At 45.1% G+C, this 25,088-nt stretch overlaps 1 protein-coding gene and 1 non-coding gene across 3 annotated transcripts; both read left to right on the top strand.

Moving 5' to 3' along the window:
* Positions 1–74, top strand: TRNAT-AGU (transfer RNA threonine (anticodon AGU)). The gene has a single exon. It is a non-coding gene; the product is annotated as a tRNA-Thr (tRNA).
* A 2,451-nt stretch (positions 75–2,525) lies between these two features.
* On the top strand, positions 2,526–24,424 carry cert (ceramide transfer protein). Of its 2 annotated transcripts, none has more exons than XM_089542954.1 (12): positions 2,526–2,920; positions 5,778–5,894; positions 6,187–6,376; positions 8,008–8,109; positions 10,243–10,421; positions 12,391–12,489; positions 13,080–13,169; positions 14,771–14,845; positions 16,581–16,806; positions 17,181–17,383; positions 19,369–19,495; positions 23,430–24,424. In XM_089542954.1, exons 1-12 carry the CDS (start codon positions 2,684–2,686, stop codon positions 23,555–23,557), a joined length of 1,773 nt encoding a protein of 590 aa, XP_089399080.1. In that variant the 5' UTR covers positions 2,526–2,683; the 3' UTR covers positions 23,558–24,424. The 2 variants fall into 2 exon arrangements, with proteins under 2 accessions (XP_089399080.1, XP_089399079.1); XM_089542953.1 differs by having other exon boundaries at positions 10,240–10,421.
* The last annotated feature ends 664 nt before the right edge of the window (positions 24,425–25,088 follow it).

Raw genomic sequence — 25,088 nt, 5'->3', positions numbered from 1 at the left:
GGCGCCGTGGCTTAGTTGGTTAAAGCGCCTGTCTAGTAAACAGGAGATCGTGAGTTCGAATCTCACCGGTGCCTTTTGTGACATTGCCTTGCGATCATTTTTTTAAAGCCGGAAGGACCAATGGGCACCCTTTCCATGACCTGGATGACCAGAAGGCACTTCTTACCATCAGCAAAAGCTAAAGGAGCCTGCACCAAGGGCCCCACCCGCAACAGCTCCAACCACCACTTCTGCCAATAAATGTTTATTCATTAATTTATTTCCGCGAGACGGCTATTATGACCAATGTGGAAATCACCTCGAAAGAAACTAAATTTCCAGAGCAATATGTGGGGAGAAATAATTATCTTTTCGTGTATATGCAATTGAACTGATTATAAAATGCACCCAATAAACGACTTTTACCTTATTACTTTTCTCCTAAGCTGCGCATTTATCTTCGCATGCACATATACCAGGACAGTATTGATGCGGCGTGACAACGTAGTCCCATATGCTGCAATGTTACGTGCGATCAGGCTTTACGTGAATGGTTCCCTCCCGTAATGAATCAAGAAGCGCTGAACGAGGTGAACCAGTTCGAGTAGCGCAAAGCTTGCTTCCTATCTACACCCCGTAGAGGTCTCGACCTCGATATCCAGCCCGGTGAGAGAGCTTGAGAGGCACTTTTGCGGCTCGCACTCCCTCGCACGTCGCCTGCAACCGACCAAATCTCACTTATATAGCCGTTTTCTTCCTGACGCTGCGGCAAGATGGTATCTCGAAGCGCCAGCCGAAGACCTTGCAAGCCCACCAAGGTCAAACAAAACGTGCGGACCTGAACTGGGCGCGACCGGGCGCCGATGGGGGAGAGGGGTTGGGCAGCTGTGTCTGTATCGCTGATCAATGACAACAAGCGCGAGCCTTCATGCAAATGCGAGACCGATATCGCTCGTGAACGGTGGCACCTTGACCAGTAGTAAACTGCAGTTTATGCATTTAGATAGATAAAAAGGAAAACAGAAAGGCGCATTTATTTGGTGATTCCGGTAAAGGGATTTTGCCGCAGCAACTTTTTATTCACATAGCATCTCCACGACTGAGAAAACGCTTGTACGTTTACAACTGTCACGTATCCGTCGAATGGTTCTGAGCTGCTCGTCGTGGTAGTAAGAATTTCCGAACGCCGGTTTGGTTTTGGTTCTTATGGGGTTTAACGTCCCAAAGCGACTAAGGCTATGAGAGACGCCGTAGTGGAGAGCTCCGGAAATTTCGACCACCTGGGGTTTTTTAACGTGCACTGATTGGCATAGTGAATTCTTCTTCTTCTTCACCATACAAAAATGGCACATACCCACGCGGGGGGATTGGCCAAGGTACGGTGGTGAATGTCAAGGGGGAAAAAAAAAATTAATAAAAGCGGGAAAAAAGCGAAGTAAAATAGTGAATGTTTGAAATTAGAAAATATGTATGAATTGTTAAAAATTTAATTAATAAACAAATTAGATATTCCAGGAATCAATTAAAATACGCTTTTTGTGCATTCGGTGGAATTTTATATGGATTTAGCAGGGTAAACGACCAGTTGCAGGGTTGCGATAATGTTTTTTTTTTAAGATTCCGTATGGAGAACGAGACTTTTCGGGAATAAAACATTGCGTTGAATGACAAAATGCAAATCGCATGCTACTTATTTCGCAGCAGTGCCATGCGTCCTTCTGCATCGCATTGGTTGCCTGGACGATCTTTGGAATCATTTTCCATTTACGTTTTAAACGTCTGCTTCATAGCTTTATGATCGCCTTTTTCACATTTCTTCTTTTTTTTAAACCTCATGTTCAAAGAAAAAAAAAATTATGCTTTTCGATGAAAAACTTAATTCGCCTCTCGCTGCGCTTCCAGAAATTGGTGTGGCTTATAGGGCCTCCAGCGCGGTTTGGCGTCATCAGAATTCTTCCTGTTCACCTCATGACGTAGTCTCAGGTCTAAAATTCTGAGCATTGCACCAGCGTAAGGGATGGACTCTTTGAAGCTAAACAGACAGGATCGCCCAGCATAAGTCTTGAATGTTCCTCTTCTAGGTCTCCTTCCTTTACGCTGGCGCAGCGGCGCAGAAAAGAAATATCCAGACAGTTGGTGCTAGGCAAGAGCAAGACAAAACGACATCAGTTCTTATCATCAGCACGCTGAAGGAAGATCAGCGCGAAGGGTATGCAGATATCGAATCAGCGGTCGGCAAACCCAGAACAAGATACAGGGACACCGCGGAATGTGGCCTCAGTATGCGACTCGGCCCGCAAACTCGTTAAAAGACGAATTTGCCTTGTAAACAACGAAATAACGGGATCGGAATTCAGCTAAGAAAAAATATCGGTGCCTTCCTCATTTTCAGCATACGTTAGGAAAAATAAGCGTCGTTAACAGCGTTTCGAAGCCTTCAATTTTGCCGCCAAACACTGAATCGCCATTCCCATCTACGGCCTTCACGGCCTTGAATCGCAGAGAGGTCTAGCAACCCTGAGAGCACTCTTTTGTCGTCATTTTTTTTTGTTTCCTAAAATCTAAGATGGCGACCGATACAGGCGATATGAGTGCGCGAGGCATGTAAGGCAAAGCAGAAACAGACGTCTCGCTGCTGAGACCCTGTTTGGATTGGCTTTCAACGCCGTCGCCCTCCCTACCACCTCAGGACCGACCTCACGACATGTTGAACACGATGGATGACCACAGCATCAACTTGAGTGACGACGAGGAGGATTTTGAGCACCCGACCAGTCCTCACGAACTGCAAGGAACTCTGTGCAAATGGACCAATTACATCCATGGTTGGCAGGACAGATTCATTGTGCTCAAGGATGGCACCCTGTCCTACTACAAGTCGGAAAATGACACGGCCTTTGGATGTCGTGGCGCGATCAGCATTTACAAGGCTACGGTCAAGGTGGGCACTCGGAAGTTTAGGCCTAATTGTCCCTCATTTGCCTCCACTCCTGCTGCTAGAGCGGACGGGAGTCATTCTCCGTCATCGTTTTGTAGTCGGGAATGCCGCGGCAAAGCAGACAGCACCTATGTGGGCGAAATTAGGATTTTTCATCGTGTTCGTATGGCGACGCCCTTTTGCATCCCCGCCCCTTGCTGCTCTCAAAAACCGAGGATGCTGCAAGGAGTAGGTGCTGATCCTTCCGGCTAATCTAATTTTAACGTCGCCGCAGCGGTTTTGTACTGCATCTTCCATGTGCTCATTGCGTGTTGTGCTGTTAGGATGCACACGGCGACGGGAGACGGCTGTCGCGTAGGGGAGGTGTCGGCTGCGGCGTTGCCGCGTCGCTTGTGGCGCGACTGTTTACATTATCTTCTCAAAATGCAACAACCGCGATTCCCCTTGGCGGACACGTCGCACGAATCAGCGTGTTGGACTTTGTGAAGTTCTGGACGTCCCGGTCAGAGCCGCGTTACGTGAGCTGTAGGCTCCGTCTTGCAAAAGCGTGGCGATATTTATTGCGCGCCGAGCGTCGTTTTGTCAGGCAACGCCCCCTCACTGCGCTGTTGCGTTGCATGACACGCGAGCTTGCTACACAGGAAAGGCGACGCGCGGATGTCGTGCCTATGCTGCCTTCCTTTCTTTTGCCGGGATCGGCGTCCTTCTAAGAGGAAAGAGGACTCAGCTTAGCTGCCGCGATGAGTAGCTGTCAAGGGCGTCGTGGTCAATGAAACCGCTACCGCGGCTTCGAGAGGAAAACTGGGAAATAAAAGCAGTCTTAGTGGGCATCAAAGCACGTGACTAAGAAGGCATCTGCTACTTCTACGAAAGTGGAAAACATTGAGCTGACAAAGGCGCGATTTCGTTATTTCGCGGGGATTCCGTCATCGCGGGAGGCGTGTGCAAGGCGTTATACTACGCTAGTCATGCTAAGCTGAAAACTGCGGAGCCGAAACCCCACGCTGTTTTAATTTGCTGAGACAAACTTCGCGGATTCATTTTTTTTTCTCCCAAACTTTTACATTTTAACAACGGACAAGGATCCGTTGCATGTTGTCTTCAGTGTGGGAGGGAAGACCAGAAATATAGCACAGTTCTCTTCTTAACCTTGAATTTTAGAGTGAGCCTAATATTCCATTTTTTGTAAAGGGGTTTGTATATGGGTCAACATTTTTCTTTTTTAAGTGGATTGTGTGGGGGAAGACTATACTGAATGGAGAACCATACATGTCTGAGGAGGAAACGTAGATGTGACATTCGCTTATGTTAGGCTACGCATTTATTATGCAGGTATTATGCAAAGTGTTATTGTTCACATCCTTTGCCAAAAACCCATATCATTGTGAGTGCTTGTAGTATTCCCTTTCTTTGTGCATAGCTCTGCGTACAAAAATTTGCATGAGAACCTTTTGTGTGATTTGTGAGGCCTAGGCCCGATACACAAAGCATAAATGTCAAAGAATGCAGCGCTTTCTTCCTTGTTTTTTATTCTTTTGCTTTTTCAGTCTTGAGGGGGTTCTAACTCTCCTTTTGTTACAACTGTTATACTGTCTCTGAGGCTGCCCTCTATTTGTTACATTGCTTGCATGCTGGGAAATACAAACAAAGTGCACGCCCTTGTGACAGCTAACAGCAATCTCTCCAGGTTTAACCTCTTCAGATTAAAGTACACCACTGCAGTTCATTTTTGCTGGAAGACTGAACAAGATATGTGAGCATATGTGTGGTGGCCTTGTGAGATATGTGAGGTGGCCTTTGGCGACATTACTGTTTAGCATCACTTTTATTGTAAAAGGAGCGACTGTCGCACCAGGAAAGATTTGTCTTGTTTTGCTGATGTGAAACTGAGAGTCATAATTGGTTCTGATCTAGGTGATCAGTTGTCATTGATTCTGATATATAGATGATATTAGTCCTGACTGTGCATGTAGCCGCTGCGCTGGCTCAGTTGGTTATGGTGCTTTGGTGCTGACAAATCACATGTGTTCAATCCCGGCATCAGTAGCCACATTTCATTGGAGGCAAAATGTACTGTGTGATGTTGGTAAATGTTCAAGAACTCCAGGTGATGGGAATCCACCTTTTTCACAAAATGTTGCCCTGTGGAAAGCTGCGAAAATTCTTCTGCTACTGGTTGTTTCAAACACGCGTGGTAGATGTAGCCGTAATCCGGTTCCACGTGGAGCGAGCTGCACCTGCTAAGTGGGTGTGCTTTTGACAGCTGCCACCATCTGTCGCATGCACCTGTCACTAACATGAACTGTGCATGCGCACTAGGGGCTTGTGGTTTTGTTTTCAACCAGTGGAGCTGTAGGAGAAGAGGCATGCATGCGCAGAGTGGTCTGTGAAAAGGGTGGATTATCCGGACCCCTCAACTACAGCGTCCCTCATAGCCAAGAGTTGCTTCGGGACGTTAAACCCCATAAGCCATAAAACATGACTGTAGATGTGCTTGTTACTGCAGCACTCCTCATTCACGGTTGTCATTGTGCTGTCTATTCTTTAATGGCATGCTGATGGATGTACTGTCTTCTCCCACAAGAGGCCACTGAGGCTGGCTAGTGGCAGCATCTTATGTGCTGTATTCACTGGGGATAGCGCCGAATTGAGAGGAAAGGGCCGACAGGAATGGTTCCGGGTTCTTTTACTGGTATTTACTGGTGCGTCTTGGTTTTGAAGTGTTGTGCGTAGCATACACATTTGCGGCACTGTATTCTGAGCTGCTGTGAAATTCGGTAGTTCAGGAATCTGGTTATCGCTTAGCATTGCTCACTGTTCCACAGTTCTGAAGAGCTGTGTGTGGTCTCTTTTTCTACAGCCACACGAGTTCGACGAGTGCCGCTTCGACGTCAGCGTTAATGACTGTGTCTGGTATTTGCGGGCAGACGGGTCAGAGGAGAGGAATCGGTGGGTTGAAGCCTTGGACGCCTACAAGGTAAGCTGATGCTTGCAGTTGTGTTCTTGGCAGCATGATAGAACTGGTACACAGCCCGCATTACTTAATAAAAAATAGGTTTATGAGGTGGTATCTTGTGCTAAGGAGGTGAACATTTAATTTGTCGCATTATTACTGTAACACTAGCCTTCAAGGGATTCTAGCTTTCACTCTGTCACTTTTCTTTGGCCAGTGCTTAGTTGCTAAAGGATGCCACTATATGCTGAGAGAGTTGGCCAACCCTCTACCTGAGCATTGTTTGATTGTACCCTGCTGAATCACTCATCTCCAGGTTGATTCGGCCTATGGCAGTGAGAACAGCCTGCGGCGCCACGGCTCGGCGCTTTCCCTGGGCTCAACAAGCGTGTCCTCTCTGAAGAAAGGCCGAGGTCTTCGGGAGAAATTGCTTGAGATGGAAACATTTCGAGACATTCTCTGCCGCCAGGTTGACACCTTGCAGGCCTACTTTGATGCCTGCGCAGGTCAGTTTTATTTATTGTGTACTTCTTTTTTTCTTTTCTCGTGTTCTCGTGCGTTTGGTGGTGCTTCTGCGGCCCCGTATTTTTTTTGTTACCTTTTACCCTTTTCCTACTATTTGGTTGGGAGACAAATAATGTTGGTCAACCCCGTTTCATTCTAGTGCTTTATTCTCATATGTAATAATCGGGGAAAAACCTAAATCGGGGAGACTCTGAAATATTCTGGTAGACAATTTCACAGCGTAGTCTTTTGCCAGATGCTGTTTTCGCAGTGTTCCATGTTGTTGCAGGACCTTTGTATTTATGGGAACACTGTGATTCTTGGGGCTTATTGACAGGTTACCTTCTGCAATAATTTGCACATGTGTAGTGTATGAGAGGATGCAGTAAAATTTCGCAACAATGTTAAGTAGCCGATAAAGGGGTGACACGTGTTTTGGATGTGAAATTTAAATTTTTATGTAGAGCAGTGGAATTTGGCATGCATATTTTAATGCCTACTGAATGCTTAAATACAGGCCGCCTCGGTGGCTCAGTGGTTACGGCGCTCGGCTGCTGACCCGAAAGACTTGGGTTTGACCCCGGCCGCGGCGGTCGAATTTCGATGGAGGCGAAATTCTAGAGGCCTGTGTACTGTGCGATGTCAGTGCACGTTAAAGAACCCCTGGTGGTCGAAATTTCCGGAGCCCTTCACTACGGCGTCCCTCGTAGCCTGAGTTGCTTTGGGACGTTAAACCCTAACAAATCATATCTAACAAATCAAGCTTAAATACAAAATTTCACTGAAATATATTTAGTATCTTTGACATTAAATATATTTATGTGCTTCATAGCTGTACCAAACACGCAGAAAGCCTGGCGGTGCAGTAAAACACAGGAGTCTGCAGTCGCCAAAGGAATGATTGATGCAGTAACATTCTCCAAATTTTTTTAGCAGCCTGGTGTTTTTCTACATAGAATGTTATATATTTGCACTTACATAATGCACTCATTAGTGTCATGATAAATTTGTAAAAGATTTAAAAAATGAGAAAATAATTAAAAAAGATGGGAACATCATAGAATAAAGAATTTATAAACGACATTCTTGGTAGTATATGGCATATTGAGCTCTTTGAACATGGCAAGTGTACACATGAAATTTGCTAGCAAACGCTTCTGTTTCTAGGAGGTCCATTAACATGGAATCTAACTGGCAGTGAACTTCATCTGGTTGTCAGTATCATAGTGTTCATGTGTGTGCATAGCACAGAAAGTTGTGCAAAGTTTAGATTGTAGAAACAGGCAAGGTACCTATTCCAGCAAATTGGGCAATTCAGGCTCATCGGTCTTCATTGAAGCTAGACGATAGCTCTGAACAATAAAGATGAAGCAAGAGCAAATATCCTGCCTTTAGGCATTACTCACTGCATTCTTTGATTGCTCAAGCAGCAGTAGATACTATTGATCAGAGTTAGGCATTGGATACCACCGCATGTCATTGTGATCATTTGACATCTATTGTCCCGGTTCACCTGATTTCTTGAATTTCCCTTTGTATGCACTACGTCGTTAGTTGTTAGGGGAACACAGCTGGTAATTGATAGCAAGGAAAGGAATCGCTTCCTGAGGTAGCTTGAATGCATTTACTGCAGCTGCAGAGCAGAACGGGGATGATGGCAGTCCACTGATGAGAGATGTCCTAGGCGAAGACACGGCATCAAAGACATTGGAGATTTTGGCATCTCACTTTAAAGGTGGGTTTATTGCGACACACATGTCACTTGGCACCTTAGTGCATCTGAGGGCATGTGCTCAAATTTGTTGCTGTTGCTGGATGCCATTTTTTGAAGTGTGACTACTTAATTTATATTATCAGGTGCTGTCGCGTATGCAGACATTGTATGTGTTTGATGTGTGGCTCACTGCTTTTATGTGCACAGAAAACTGTGCGCATGGTCAGGTGGCGAATTTGTGTCTTGTTGGTGGACATAGTTTGCCTTTCGAGCACACTGTTAGGATTCATGTGCTGATTTGCGTTTGGCCGTGAGCAGCTCTTTACTTCTGCATAAAGCGTAAGATGGCGTTATGGGGAACATTTGTCCGCAGAAACCCTATCTTGAAAAAAAAAAAAAAGAAACATGCAAAATAATCATCTTTTGTTATAAAATTCAGTGTTCCTGCTTATATTGGCTGGACCTGCGCCTAGCACTTGATGACCTAGCTACCTCATCAGAGCTTGTTTTTTTACTCCGTAAGACAAAGCACTCAGTTGTTAAAGTAGCACTCAGGTGTCACTTTGTAATAGTGTTAATTGTTTATTAAAACAATACAAGAAGGGAGGAAAAGATGTTGCCAGCCTTGGCAATTGCTGTCTAATATCATGAGGACCAAAGCTGAGGCCGGCGGAAATAAAAGGGACAGGGAGAGTATAGCAAGGAGAAGCCACATTTCAGTCCAAGGGCTACACTGAGCACGATGGCAATGTTTTATGTTCTTGGCATTATGTTCATTTTGTGCTGGTGTTTTCACAGCACTGCTATGCGATCAAAAAATGGCAGAAGAGCCAATTTATAGCTTAGGAAATACAGGTGCAGTTCTTATGTTTTAAGGTGTAAACGTTGTTGATGTGCTTCCTGTGATGGCACCTAGCACTGCTGCCAAGCTCTGGAAAGCAGTTTGAGCACTTATCAGCATACACTGCATCGTGTTCCATTGCATCTGGGAAGTCAGCAACATGAAATTGGAATGGTTCTAGGCGGGACCTTTCTCTCTTCTTTTTTTTTTTTGCACCTTTATGACCGTTCATTAAATTGTTTCTAGTTTGATGAGCAAGGCATGACAGCTGGAGGTCTCTTGCCAAGGCTGTTCAGTGGCTTATTCATTCTCTTGTGCTGCTTTTGTGCGGCTATCTACTGACACCCATGTCTTATCTTCGTGCGAGTCAGCCCAGCCGATAACAATCACTGTTGTCGCCTGTTATTGGACAGGGTGTTGTCGGCACTGAGCTACTCTGTTGGTTCTGCCTTATAAAGCTTCAGCCTGTGTTATCTTGCAAGCAGCGCTAGACAGCATCTTCTAAAGAAATTTTATTCTCAATGTGCCAGCATCCCTGAATGTTTGATGTGCTAACCAGATTGCCATTGTTGCTGCAAAATATGCTGTAGAACAGCATATGTGGAGGGCTGGAGCATGTAAAAGCAGAAATGTGTATACAATGGAGGAGCTCATGGAAAATTCCCGAAATATTGTAGTTGACTGAAAATTTCCTGTGTGAAGAGTGTTGTGACAGCAGGTGCCATGTCTGTCTTTGCTGCTTCATCATTGCACTAATTTTGTTCTTCGGACTGTGCTTCTTTTACCCATCCAAAGCTCTGGCTTGTCTCCTCTTTCTACTGTATGTGCATATCTTAACATAGCGCATCTGAATATATTTGAAAACCCTGCCTTGTGACATGCTTGTACTGAATAATATTAGTCGTTCATTAGTTCACACACCCACCTAATTGTGCTTGGGAAATATTAATATCTGCAAATTATTTCTTATTGTACAAAATATCTCTAGCCTTGCTTTCTGTGTTGTCTATACTCATCTGGTTTCATGGTTTCAGTACATTGTCACGTGCCTTCATGATTCTGGAATACAGTGTGTCGCATTCTGTGTATTTTAGTAATGCGACACTTCATGATGAATGTGATGGGCTAATAGAGCTATACTGTGTTGCATAATTTGGTTATTGTGATTGAATTTGTTACTTTTCCATAAGTTGTGCTAGAGCAGTAAGTTCTGGGTGGAATTTGTTCGAGTGGCATGCACCCACTGACTTGGAGGACTTTTGATGTGAGGCTTCCTCGTTGTTTCACTGAATGGGGATTGATGCACCCAGAAGGTGGTGACCGGGGCCGTGAGCGGCGGTCACCTGCGGCACCGGGGATACTGCCTCCAGTTGACTTTCGTGGCGAGGCCATCACGTTCAAGGCCACCACGGCAGGCATCCTGGCCACCTTGTCACACTGCATCGACCTGATGGCGCAACGCGAGGAAGCCTGGAAGCGGAAGCTGGAACGGGTGAGCACCCTCGCGATTCGGGCTCTTTCGCTCTGGTTGCAGGAGTGCACAGCGTCTCGGTTGTTCCTCGCATTCGGCCATCCTGGCCACCTTTGGGCACTAGGATGCTAAGCAGAGAAGGTGCACTTGTGCAAAGCATGACAGTTTCACTCTTTTCACTCCTGCGTTTCTTGGTCGATGTCCTCTCGGGGAAGCTGCTTGAGGCTATAATCTGGCTTAATTTCTCTGCTCTAACTAGCCTGAAGAAAGCAGCCATTGAGGGTGTCACCCGTCACCAATGAATTCAAAATTTTTCGTTTCTGCAGGAGGTGGGTGAGGGTTTGCTTAGGTTGTCTTAGTTGCTTGGTGTGTGCCACAGTACTATGGTTGTGCAGAAACTTGGAACTTCTGCCTGGCTCATATTTGTGACAGTTTAGAGATTCTTCTTTTTCCTCTTTGTCAGTGCAACCTGCAGGCGTCTATCTGCAGCCTGTTATCTCTGTTGGCCTCTCGGGTTGCCCAGCTTGGCAGTGGGGGGGGCGGGAGAGAGAAAAGTGAGAGCGTGCTGCTGTTGCTCCTGATAGGGACCCTCGCCTCTGGCGCCCAGTCTGACGCACGATCTGATCTCTGGCGGTGGTGGCAAATGGCAGCTCAGTGCTGCCGCACACGCTTCTCAGTCAGGCTGACAAGACTCTGCTCGTGTTTGTGTGTGTGCCAGATTGGCTGCTGCCAACAAGATGAGCAGGAGGTGTGCCTTGCTGCTGCGCTGTTTTCCAGTGTGATGTCACTCCTGCTGCTGTTTATTTGGCTGTAATTCTTGGAATAGAAGGGTGTTGACTTAAATGGCTGTATTATGAGGCTGTGTAAGAAATAGTGCAAAACTGGATCATTTTGTTTGTGAGAGTCATCTGACGTGGCTGGTGGGTTGTACACATGAGCATGTCTTTTGTTCCTCCCTTTTGCTTTCAGATGAGATATGTCTTTGATCATCAAGACACATCTGTTGTGCTTACCTTGCCATCTTGGCAAGTCTTAATGAGTAGAGCGATTATTCATTGACTTGTTATGAACACAAGTGTAGTTCTTTGTTGGGGAGTGCAATGATCAATAGGTGATCGAAAAGTTAGAAGGAACTGGCTTTTGGGTGGAGCATATGGAAAATGGAAAAGTCATTGCAAAAATATAAAAAGCATCAATGTGAAGAGCTGCATTCGTATTGGCAGTCATGTCATGAAATCTAATCATTCAATTGATAGTCAAAGTGACATAGCACTGGAGAGGGAGTACCTTATGAAACTTTGTCCAGCATTACTTGTATGCATCATCTGACCCCCATGTCACTCTAGGCATGTAGTTATTGAAATGCATTCCTAATCTGTAAATGATATAAATGATATATATATATATATATATCATTTACAGATTAGGGATGCATTTCAATAACTACATGCCTAGAGTGACATGGGGGTCAGATGATGCATACAAGTAATGCTGGACAAAGTTTGCTGGAAGTACAAGTAATGCTGGAAAATGTTTATATATATATATATATATATATATATATATATATATATATATTATAAACATTTGTTTGGCACATACGTTTCCTTTACAAAGGTTTTTTTTTGTTTTCCTTTTTTTTTAAGTGGCATGTGCAGTGCATCTGTCATGTATAGGCATGTGGGCACTGAGATCTGTATTGCAGTGCTGTGCACAGCACTGGATATTTTGTTGATTAGTTGAAGAGGACATGGAAATGCTAAATTGTTGAAAATTTAGACAGCGGAATTGGTTGCAATCATGCTGGTTCGAGTTTTCTGCTGCAAAATAACCTGATGCAACAGCAGCAGTTACATTAAGGCACTCCTAACTCTGTGACTTGTAACTATGTGTGCAATTTGGAATTTCTATAAGTTGCGCAGTTTCGTTGTCAAATTTAGGTGAAAAATGGGTGCGACGGCTTAAACTTCTTGGTGCGAATGCAATGCAGGAGGTGGACAAGCGCAAGAAAATGGAGGAGGCATACAAGCAAGCCGTGTCCGAAGCAAGGTCACAGCCTCCAGCTGTCCTTGGAGGCCCGGATTACGAGGTGAACGCCCTGCCTTTCATTCTGTTGTAGCCCTGGATTTCTGTCTAATAGTGGCCAGGAGCTCTGGTGTGTTTCACCAGGGTGCAGCAAGGGGTGTCTCATGTAGCCAACATCTGTGATGCCATTATTTTAGAAGTCATTGTCTTGTATCCTCGCATAATGCCTCTGAATTTTTCGATTGTTGGGTCCTCTAATTATGGCAAATAATTTGTGGTAAAGAATTACATTTCTTTGAACGGTTATTGAGACAAATTTTGATGGATAATGTGGTAAATATTTTGTGGAATAAAGTAAATCATGTAATGATTGTGAATGTGTTCAGCATAAGTAAAATGTTCTATAGTGTGTGGTTTGATTTTAATAAATGACACTTCACACTCAATCAAGTAGGTATCAAATTCCAAGAATCTGGTTTTAGCTTTGCTTTTACTTTGTTGAGATTTATAGTCAGCTTAACAACAACCTTTTTATGAGAGTTAACTTAAGATTTAGATTGCATTACCATTCAATGGAAGTGAACTGAGCATGTTCAGCAGTGGTTTGGTGTCACCGATATGACTTTTTTCTTTGCGTGTTGCCTTATTGTACAGGAGGGACCACACAGCATGATCAATGAAGACGAGTTCTTTGACGCCATTGATGCTGCACTAGACAGGAACGAACAGCAGGAAGAAGAACGGGTAGGAGTCTTCTTTCGCATGCTTGTGTAGCTCATACTTGTCTGTAAGGTCAATTGCTCCCGGGAAATTTCATACCTGGGAAAACTGAAGTTATGCAAGTTGCCTTGCAAATTTTCTGCATTCTTTACCACATATTGTTTGTACCATTGTATGATGGCTATGCAGGAAAGAGCAGCATGGAGGGAAGTAAAATATTCGTATGGGGGATATCTCTAACATTCAAACGAAATTTCATGCTCGAAGTTGTTCAGTGGTAATTGAAACAGAACTAGCGCAGTTCATTGTTAGTCTGCAGTTTTAAGCATTTGCCTGTGGAGCGCATCATACATTCGCATGCCGGATTGAAATTATCATCTAGAACCCCAGTTGCGAATGGCGATGAGTAGCAAAAACTGCCGCTCTTTCTGTGTCAAGTTGTACGATAGTATGTGTCTAAATCAGTGTACAGGAAATAAATAAAAAAAAAAAAGCCAAGAGGCACCGGCCAACAACGTGTAGTCTTTCAGGGTATTTTCTCTTGTGTTGTAGAAAAAAAGATGTCTGAGCCAGTGCAGGAGCATTTGAATGATAACAGCTGTACATAATAGGGGTTTTCTCCGTGCAGTGCTGGCACTTCTCAGTTGGTCCTCTCCAATTCATACTGTGGCTTGCATGCTGAACAGTCATCTGAGATTACGGTCTACATGTAGAATGTAAAGTTAAACTTAGTCAGCTTGTCACCTTCTGGCTGAAGTCATCGCACAACTGCCTGTTGCAGCTGTGTCATAGCATCTTTCACCATAGTGGTCAGACAAATTCGTTGCATGTGCATTTGCTTTGCCCTGCTGTTAAGCATGGAGCACTTAGTGGCAGTGGCCTAATGTAGTTCTCATGCTGTGGTTTTCAAGGAGAACCAAACCCAAACTTGATGCAAAGTTCTGTTCAATCCCAAAACTCTTGATGTCACGCTGAAGAGCATTTCAAGCAGCAGGGCTAAGTTGGGAGTCCTAAGAGTCAAATCATGATATTTTAGACTCTTGAGAGCGTAATTCTAATTTTAGCAGTGCTGTATTACTGGTGTCAGTTAGGGCATGGCTAAGCTTGTGTGTAAATAGTATTGACAGGTGGTACTGAGCTTAGAGACTTTCAATGACACAACGGACACCCCCCTTTTTTTTTGCTGTATTCTTTCACGGGCAATTTCATTGGTGTTAGATGCTTTACCTTTGTGTCTTGTTGTAGCTTACTCTGGCAGCTTGCTTGCTGCCCAATCTCGTTTTCCGGCAGTAAAGACACATCAAAACAGCAGCTGTCATCCCTGATGGTTGTCAGCCTCATCGGATGCGATGCTAGACACCTGTCGCAAAACACATTATTTTGGACTTGCTTCGTGTTATATTGTGCACTGTGACTGCAGAACAGGAAAAAAAATTGTATTCTCACTTTTCCGTCACTTTTCATGCTTTTGTCTGTTGTCGTTGGTAAAGATGTCATTTATGTGGCATTGCCCTTGATGAGCACAGAACATTTAGCCTTCGTTCGAGAGCTGGAAAATTTTAACCTTCAATAAAAAAACAGCATGAGTGATGTGTCCTTGCCTGTTTTTTGCTTGTTTTTTGCAGCGTCAGATCAAAAACAGGGTGCGTGAGATGTTGCGGCCAGCCTCTGCAGCCTCTCAACATCCACTTTGGAAGGAGGTTTGTGCAGTTTACAGTTTTATTGCCTGCCTCGACTCTCTGAAGGGATTTTGTGACGATTTTTGCAAACAATCCATGTTTTGCTTGTGCTGTACACTTGCGCTCTGAAAAAAAAATGCAGCTTTTTTTTTATTTTTCGAGCCATTGTGGGTCATAAATATAGTTGCACGTTTCTGGAATGTCAAGAGTTTGACCTAGACCTGACAGTATGCTCACCAACGTAAATGGCACAACAGGCTTTCGTATTGTCTCTGCTCCATGGCATGAGAAGCTTTTATGTGGTGAGAGACTGCAGGCGGTGGTTTAGGGACGTCTGCCCCTGTGGAATTGGTTGTGTGCTCTAGCAGTGTGGAAGTAGAATTCAGAAACACAATGGGTGTTGGGCCAAGGCAGGTGAGGAGCCCTATGTATGTGATTCTACTTTGATCGCCTGGCTAAGTCTAGGCTTTTGGAAGGAGTATTATCAATCGCTATGTACTGAATTAACCTCACAATCGTTGCTTCCAGTTTTGGTGGACCTGATCGCTGTCTCTGTTATTTCTTTTCAACATAGCAGGACAATACATTTGTTAAGGGGACGTTGAAGACAAAATGAAGTGGGCTTGTGTCGATAGACTACCACTTTTAATGGCAAAGAGGCTGCTTTCGTAGAGAAGGGAGGTTTTATAATGTTATAGAGGAAGTATGAACATGAAATACAGGTGTCACCATCCACTGGCCGTTATATCAAGCAGACTGCTGTGTGTCAAGACAGTTTCTAGTCAGCGGACCCCCGAGGCCAGCCTGTGCCGCGATTCACTTCCTAACAGTGATCACGGAGTCCTCTTTGGCCTTGACATCACTGGTTTGAATGGGTGGTGGGAGAATTTGAATCCAATTTTCAAGTAAATGCGTATTTTGCTGCCAGAAAAACATCATCATATCAACATAACCAGAAAAAAAGAAAGAATCAATTATTGTTGAGAACAAAAGTTGAGTAGCGTTGTCCTTGGCGTCCCTTTAACAAGCCAGTCAGTGCATTTATAGTGCAGTGACGCTAAGTCTGGGCAGCTTTTAAAATGGAAAGATGGTTGAACAGAATGTGAATGCATACAAAACACTGGCCAAGATTTTGGCCAGTGGAACTGTGTTCGTCATGGTAGTCAGGTCACTTTTGGTGGATTAAGAAGGAAAGAGGGTCTTGGAAAAACATTTTTTATCAATGAAGTGACAAGTGCTGTCTGTGTTTGCAAGCGCTAAGATTAGCTTGGCTTTCGATCGGAGCCCTGCCGTTGTCGTTACCGAAATGTGTAACACAGCCACGGGCATGTCGCAGTCGTGATGCAAAGCACACCCATTGCCACCTTGCATTCTAGGCGAGGGCAGTGTTAGTTTTTTCAGTGACTGTAGCATAGACTGGTAGAGGGTCTTCAGGATCGTGGGTAGTGAGCACCTTCGACTGCAGCTCTGGTTGCATGCAGTTGCATTAGCATACCCTTGCCATGGGACCTCCTGCTTCTTTGAAACTTTTTTGAAATGCAACTTTTTTTACTCCCTGTGTGGTGCCCACCAGCTCCCAGTCGGTACAAGCTTTCCCCTGGCTTGGTGCTGAGCTTCTCGGGGTTAAATTACTTGAAAAACGGGGTCTTGGGGCCCCAACTCGTGTTGACCGCAAACGTCAGCCATAGCACTCTTAGGTCTAGCTGCTCTTGAGCCATTCAAGGCAAGTCATCCTACTTCCCGTATGGTGGTGCAGGTGGAAGATATCACCATGGAACAGCTGCGCTATGCCAAGATGGGCGTCGGAGAGGGCGGCTGGCAGCTCTTCGCTGAAGACGGAGAGATGAAGATGTACCGGCGAGAGGTGGAGGAGGGCGGCATTGTGTGCGACCCCCTCAAGGCTGTGCATGTGGTACGCGGAGTCACAGGTCGTGAGGTCTGCCACTACTTCTTCAGCCCCGAAGTGCGCTTCGACTGGGAAAGTGAGTGCTGCTTCACTTTTCACTCCTGTGCACGTCTTCATGAAGGCGTTGCTGCATTGCTTTGGTATGGGAAGGTGCACTGTGCATCAGAGAGCCACTGCATCGTTTCTCCTAACAAGTGAAGTTGTTTCTCTACCAAGGGTACTTCTTGCATGTCTAGTGATCGTGAAGGCAGCTTTGCATTGTTTTGCCTGGTATCTAGGTTGGTAACAGGCATTGTTGTTGATCTGAGTGCCCCAAGGTTTGCTTAGAAGGCCGAGAAGTGCCATTCATGTTACTTGTTGTTGTTGTCGTGAAGGTCTCTGGGTTTTGTTGTGAAGGGTGAGGAGCAGCATTTACTCTGCTTGTTTCATTCCTCCGTTATGGTGTTGCAGCGACGCTGGAAAACATGGAAGTGTTAGAGGTCCTGGAGCCCATGACGGTCATTGTGCACCAGATCCACAAGCGGGTGTGGCCGGCCACCCAGCGAGATGCCCTCTTCTGGTCTCACATGGCACGGGCACCCAACGAGGAGGACCCCGATGCCCATGACGTCTGGATCGTCTGCAACAACTCATGCGACACACCGCACGTGCCTGTACGTTGGAAACTGTTTTAGAATTAACTGTAAATGCTACATATTGAGAAGTACAGTGAGGAAGCTTCTGCCTCAGGTGGTCAGTGTTTGTGAATTTCCGCTGAGAATTGGTAGCTCTGCTAGGTGGCCCGTGTGTGTGAGTGAATCTGAAAAACTCAGTCGGTAGCTCTTGTTGGGCACCATATCGTCACCTAAAATTGTCATTCAGTGACCTACTTGTGGCCACTTAGTAATCAAGCACATGTGTCAAAACCAGGTGGCTATGAAAAGGAACCTGCCTGAAATAAGTGTTGTTCTGGGAACAGGCAGAAGAACTTGTATTTGAGAACTGCATAAGTTCTGCAGTTGCACCATGGCTAAAAGTGGATGGTAGGATAGGGGGGTAAGCAAACAGATTATCAAGTTTTCTTATGATGCATTTTGTTCAAATGCTCAAAGGCGGCCAAAGAATGAGCTGTCACTATGGAGCACAGTAGAACCTCTTGGTATTTTTTTCTAAAAATTATTGGGACAAAGTGTGTTATGTATTTGTGAAAATGTATGACCCAAAATCACTAAGTTTTTGAAAAATCTGGCTCAAGAATGAGTGCAAAGAAATTCTTAGCAACTTTACTTCCTGTGAAGTATGGTCAGCACTTATTGGCACAAGATCTGAAGACCCTTACCTGATACTTGTAATTTGCGCATTTGTGTTGTCCCTATCGTGAAAGAAACTTCACATGTCAAGTCGGCGACTAAGGATGAGAGGGGCCAGAATCTCTTCACTGTCAGCATTGATGTTTTTTGAGGGCTTCGCCTCATTTCATTTGTGCTGTGCAGTGAAGCCACGTGTGCAGTGTAATGCCACTGTGCGATACTTCAGCACTGTGCGATACCCACCCCGGCAGCTGACTTGTGCTGGGCTTTTGCCCATCTTGAGTGCTCCGTGGCTCTGCCCTCTCATGCGTTAGCAAATCTGTGGTTGGTCACTGAGCATGTCATATGATCGGAACTTGGCGAAATTACGAGCTTACTTATTGGGTCATTGCATTATCAGAGAACATGTTAATTAGTAGAAAAACTGTCACACTGTGACATAATAGTCTGGGGCATTTTTTTTTTACTCACGATCTTAAACATATGAACTGCAAACACATCAGCAAGGTCCTACTGTATTTTCACCGTGTGGTAAGTGGTAGGGGTGTGCGAATATACCTGATTATTGTGCGAATAATTGTGCAGAACAAATATTAACACGAAAAAGTGATGTGTTCGCGGCAGCAGCTCAGGCAGTCGAAAAACATAATCCTGACCTCTGCTAGGCGACATGCAGCGCAAAGACAGTATATTGACTGCATTTCAAGCAAGTCATGCACATAGAAAAATTACCTACCTTTTGATGCCAATGATGACAGCAGTTAAACTAGCGCCTAATTTGAGTTTGAGAGTGACGAGTGTTTGAGCCATGTTCTCAGATATCGGGCATGAATGCAAGTTTTGTTAAGTATGGGTGAAATTTGTCGCGTCGGCCAGTCTTGGAGCCCATGTATGATAATTATGAATGGCACCACACTAATGGACCGCATCGCGGTGGAGTGTCTACCATTCCTCAAAGACCGATCGCAGCAGCGTTGTGTTTGAAAGTCTGCAAAAAAAAAATACGGCACGCTGTATTCAAACTGTGTGCCTCTTATTCAAAAACTATTCGAGAACTTGACAATGGATTTGATTTGTTCCAAATAATGTTGAATATGTACTATATTAGGTTCAGGTATCAAATCGAATATAAGGATATTAGATTCCAAATATCTTGTGTACTTGCACACCCCTAGTAAGTGGACTTGCTAAGGGGGCAAGTCTGTTACACCTCTGCGTCCTGTCAAGAGATTAACCAAGTGTTTTGCATTTCTCAGTGTAGTTTTGCATTTCTCAGGCTGGGGCTTGCATTGTGCAGCCCGAAGCTGTAGTTGGTATGAGTTATCGCAGCGTCCAATGCTCACTTGCAGCTGGGCAAGTGCGTGCGTGTCAGGCTGACAGTGTGCCTGATGTGCCAGACCTTCGTCGACCCACCGCAGCCAAACAGCAACATCACTCGGGACAACCTGTCATGCAAAATCACCTACTGCTCAACCAGTGAGTTCTGCACTTGTCACTTGTGAGGCTTGTTTTAAATGTGCGTGGCAAATGAGAGCCCTAGCCTTTCAAAGAAATCTCAGCAATGTTCTACTGAAAGTAGTTACTAACAGAAGACATAATTGTCATCCTCACAATTCACAGTTTCTGCCACCTGTCGCCACATGCGTGAAAATGTGCTTTTTTTTGTAGACTTCAGCAGCTTTTTTTCTGCAAAAACTGTTGCATATAAAATTTAATGCAATACATGAAAAAAAAAGCTAAATAAATGTGCTTTTTAGGCATATAAAATTGAATAAGGAATTACGCATTGCAGCAGAAAATTTTAATCGCCAGAAAACAAGAATTTAGGTAAAAATTGAACAAAACTTGTAAAGACACGCTTGTATCTAAAAAGATAAGAATGTTAAGAATTTCCTGATATGCAAAATGTTTGGTATTGTATTGGTCACTATGAAAAAATTGAACTTCTTACTTGAATGGTATTCTTGCTACCAAATAATAACTGGAAACACTATAGTTGGGCACCGCAGCACTGCCGCCAGTGTGCCAGGTTGGTTTCTGCCATTGCCGATGTCAGAACTGAATCCTGACAAAAGGCAGTACCTTCAGACTCTCTGCTGCTCGGGTCATCAATAAAATCAATCGCAGACAATGCGGAGTCCTGAAATTTGCAGCATTTTAAAGTGCGCGTCGTGCATGCAGAGGCTGCCAAGCGATTTTAATTAACGCTATCGCCTCTTCGAAGTACGTTCATATACAGTCGAACCTCGTTATAACGAACACGGATACAACGAATTATCGGATATAACGAAGTGAAAGAAAAGTTTGGTTGGACATGCTTTATTTCTGTGGGAGTTCTATCTGTATAACGAAATGAAAAATTCAAAATTTGACACTGTATCGGTTATAACGAAGCAGTTTTTGTATTCACAGGGCTCAAAATGCGCAAACAAGTAGGAAAAAATTTCAAAACACGCTAAATTTTGATCTTTTGAAGCGCCCGAACCTAAAATGTGTTTGAATCACCCGCGCTTCCGCACGCCACGCCATCTAGGGAGAGCGAATGAATCTAGCATCAACGGCTGCCTAGCACGTGACTGGCACGTGATCGAACCGACGCCCGCTCCCCGGCCACCCCCGCCGTCGCAATTTCCGACCCGCGCGCGCTATCTCTGCTGTTCAATCTGTAGACGCCGTCGCGGAATGCATCTTAACAAACAGCAGTTTCGCTTGAAACGAAGATAAAGATATTCAGGGCAGTTGACAGCGGGCGCAAGGAAAAGTCATTGCCGCGGACTTCGGTGTTGCGCCTAGCACTCTATCAACCATCTTGAGCGCAAGGCAGAAGATTGCAAACGCCCACTCTGCAGGCGCTGTGAAGAATGACAGCAAGACAAAATGTTGAAGATGCCTTGTTTGCATGGTTCAGTGACGTTATAGCGCGTAACCTGCCTGTGTCTGGTGCCGTCCTTCAAATGAAGGTGAGAAGTCACTTCCGTCTGAAGCCACAATGACTTTCATGCAAGCAGTGGCTGGCTGCAGCGATTTAATGACCGCCATCGGATTGTTTGCCACGTCTTGTCTGGCGAAGAAGCAGCCGTTGGCGCCGAGAACAGCGAGAAGTAGGCAGAAAGCTTCCGCATGCAACTGGGAGGCAAGCGGACAATTTCAGCGAGACGACATGGCGTCAGCTGGTGGTTCCGAACGTTACGTTCGAGGAATTCATCTGTGCAGATGACAACTTGGCTGTGGCGCCCGAACTGACTGACCAAGAAATTGCTGATAAGGTGGTTTCTGCAGATGATGCTAGAAACAGCGATGTATGTGAAGATGGCGAAGTGCGAGCTCTCAGCAGCGCCGAGGCCGCTGACATGGCCAGGAAGTTGCGGGGGTACCTCGAGAACCTACCTGTGGCCGTAATCAGCTGACATCGGAAAAGCGCTGCTCTGTGTTCATTTCGTCAAGAAATATAACCTGTCAAATAGTGTGAAGTACCGCCTAACGGAGATTACGTCGTTTTTTAAATAAATCGGTTTTTGCACCTGGCCATGCATCCCGATTTGCGAGTTCGCTCTTGCTTTCCAGTACGAAATGCAAGGCGAGGTTTGATATGCTTATACCACGCGTTAAATTCAAAAATAGGGCATTTTCCAACCCTATGCTGTCCATCTTAAAGTACTCTTTACTTGGGTTTATTAACGACCTTTTCTGCGGGAATTTGAGTGCATACTTTTATAACGAATATTGGATATAACGAACGAATTTCCGCGTAAAATGCGACTTCGTTATAACGAGGTTGGACTGTAGTGCCACCTCGCGGAGGGAAAAAAACTACATCGAAAACGAAGTTTTAATTGTCTAATTACAAGCCAGGTGACGCAGCGTGTCCGTAAGGCTCCAAAGTCTAGCGGCGAAATCGTCATTAGCGGGCAGTGAGTGCAGTACCGCGTCTTCGCAGCACGTTGAAAAAATGCCGCCTAGTGGGAAAAAGAAAAACTACATCGGAAACAAAACTTAGGTTCATTGTCTACAAGCTGGACATGCAGCGTGGTGGTAAACAACGTGGGAGATTCTGAAATCTGAGCGTGAAATCGTTAGCAGGCTAACAGTGCTTAGTGGGTGCAGTGATGAAAGAGTTAAAATTTGACATTGTGCACACAGTAAACATGCATTATGAACATGGCATACATGTCAAAGCAGGTTAGTGCCCAGCTGTTGACAGTACATTTATTCACTAAAATATGGTAATGAATCTTTTTTTTTTCTCTCCCTAAGCTAAATATTATCACTGTTGCCGTAGTGTGTAGCAGTTGAAACATTTTGCACTCCCTCCTCTCCAAAGGGAGTGGTGGCCAGGGAGTCGTTTCACTGATACGGTACAGCTGTCACTGCTGCCTTTTTTTTTTTTTTTTTTCAAGGATAGCAAGGGTAGCGATGCCTCAGGACTTCAGTTTTGTCCCACCCTTACGTTTTTGCTTCCATTTGCCCGTGCAGGGGCAGTCTTCGAGTCCTGTGTTCACGAGATGCACTTGCATAGTGGTAGGATGCAGTAACAAATGGCCTACGGGGTGCATGCTTCCTTGCAGCATCTGCAGAGTGCAGTTCATGGCAACAAACTGTCGAGCACACAATTCCTGCTGCAGATTGTGTGCGATTCACTTCATGGGCACATGTTCAAATCCTGCATTTGCTACGTGTGTTGCTGCCATGTGGATGACTTGACCTGAAAGAAAAGCGTTGCGAGGCAAAAATTTTGCATTACTAACCTGTTATTCACCTGACAGAAGACAACAGCCACAGAAACCAAGGGGCACAGGGGATTTTTTTTTTAAATTAATTTATTTAATTTGTAGTGTTGATCAATTTAGAATATTACTGAATATGTTATCGTTTAATTCTAATTGATTAGAAAAGCAGAAGAAAAAACAACCACATGCCGCCGGTGGGATCCGAACCCACGACTTCCGAATTACGCGTCCGGTGCTCTACCTCTGAGCTACGGCGACGGCTGTCAAATCTTCTGCTTTCGGGGGTATTTACGTTTACAAGTAACCTAACCTTAAGAGTGTTCATCAGCGCCACCCACGTTCATAAGCGGCGGACGCGGAACGTCCTGAGTTACCGCAGGTGTGACGTAGAACGTCATCGAACGAAGAGGGTGGAAGCTGCGTGAGAACCCTCTTATGCTTCCTATGGCGTCAAGGCTGCCAGAACCGAGGCCCTCGCTAAGCAATTAAGCAAACAAGGGAAGGGGAATGAGGGGCTCGTTATAAATATGACAGAAGCCAACAGCCTCTCATGCTCCTCTCATGCTCCTACTTTGGTACAGTGGCGTACCTTAGTAGCATGTTTGTTTCGCTGCACTGTCTTGTGCCCACCAAGCAGTGGTGAATTGACGAGTGCACTTGTTTGGCTCTGTGTCCATGTGCAGTCAATCCTGGTGGCTGGGCGCCTGCATCGGTGCTACGCGCCGTGTACAAGCGGGAGTATCCCAAGTTCCTCAAGCGGTTCACCCAGTACGTCAAGGAGCAGACAGAGTCCAAGGAGATCCTGTTCTGAGACTTGCTGCCTTACCCGTGGCCAGGGCGTCCCTGCTTCCCTGGAGACGGCACAGAGCAAGTTCCAAGGGAGTGCAAAACGACCAAAGCGCAAGCAGTGCATTCACAATGGACTCGTCAGACACTGGACAAAAAGACTTGCAGCTGCAAGCACCACAATGTGATGGTATAAATTGCCCTCGGAGCAAGGTGGATAACAGGAGGAAATTGGGGAAAGAAAGGAGAAAAAGAAAAAACAAAAAAAGATGACAGGAACTTAATAACCCTAACACTTTTGGGTAACGGCATGATGTTAGCCACACTGTTTTGATACCACGGGCCAGTGATGCTTAATGCTGCAGGGCAGCATGTGGTGTTCCAGATTGGGTCAAGTGACAAGCTGCATTTGTTACATGTCGATGGTGGAAGTACTGGGACACATTTTTTGTGAGTAGCGAAAATTCAGTCACTGTGGTGTGTGCAGAATCTATTGTAATTGAAAAAGCAGGCTTCTAGAATAACTGCAGATATGGAGCTCCCTTTTATACTGAGTGCTGCAAGAAGTCTGGTGCTTGCTTTGTAATTGGTGACGTGCAGCATGAGCTGGAATATATCTCCATGCTTTGGTTACCATGCTTTCTAGAAGAGTGGTTCAAAGGAGGGGGTAGGTAATTCAGGAATGTCTCTTGGAGCTTCTAAGACAACGACCCACTTTCTTTGAACTGCTCGCTTGTCCCTTCCTGTGCAGTGCTAGGTGCTACCCTATGGTTTCCTTGTTCAACATTACTGTTCCACTGGTGGGAGAAAGCATCTTAAGCCAAGGTTGCTTTGTAACAACATGGTAACACTATCACTGCCGTTGCCCCATTAGCAAAAGCAGTGGGGGGGGGGGGGGGGGGGGGAGTTCATGTTAGGTGTTGAAGCTTTCCCTGTACTCACGAGAAAGGATTGTGTAAACCGTATTTTGCATGTGCAAAATGTTGATGCACAACTGAGCAAGGAAATAGGAACTTTGCACAGTTCAGCGGTGCCAACTTCACTATGGGCCCATGTGATACCTATCTTTGCACTTTCTGAATCAGGCAGGCTACAAGGCCGTGACGGAGAACAGAGTTATTTCTGTGCTTTTTCACATGCCTTTTCCTGCACGAAGCAGGGTTGTGTGGTACATCTCCTGTGGAAAGAGCCTGGTGACATGCAAGGAAATTGCTGTATTGTTGAGAGAAAAAAAAATAACCCTTTGAGCTGAAATCAGTACGTGCTCACCACCAAAGTTGGGGTTGTTGTTGTTCAGGACTACGGAAAATGAAATGGATGTCGCCAGACTCGTGCAGGTACCTCTAGAATGCCACCTGCATGTTCTTTCAAAGCTGCCTACCGAAAGTATTCCAAGCCCATTTTTAAAGGTGACCCAAAATGGAGGGCCTGCTGTGTATTGTGTGCAGAAGCATTTGCACGAAAAAAAAAAAAAATTTTCGAAAGTGCATAGGGATTTTGAAGGGGTGGTTGGTGCTAGGCTACCACTGTGCAGCCTGGTCAGTCCGTGGTGCAGT

Source organism: Amblyomma mixtum, chromosome 5 (assembly GCF_055824585.1).
Source record: "Amblyomma mixtum isolate Tamu chromosome 5, ASM5582458v1, whole genome shotgun sequence".
Classification (NCBI taxonomy): domain Eukaryota; kingdom Metazoa; phylum Arthropoda; class Arachnida; order Ixodida; family Ixodidae; genus Amblyomma; species Amblyomma mixtum.
Note: the sequence above shows the minus strand (reverse complement) of the source record. Positions and strands in the feature narration are given on the sequence as shown.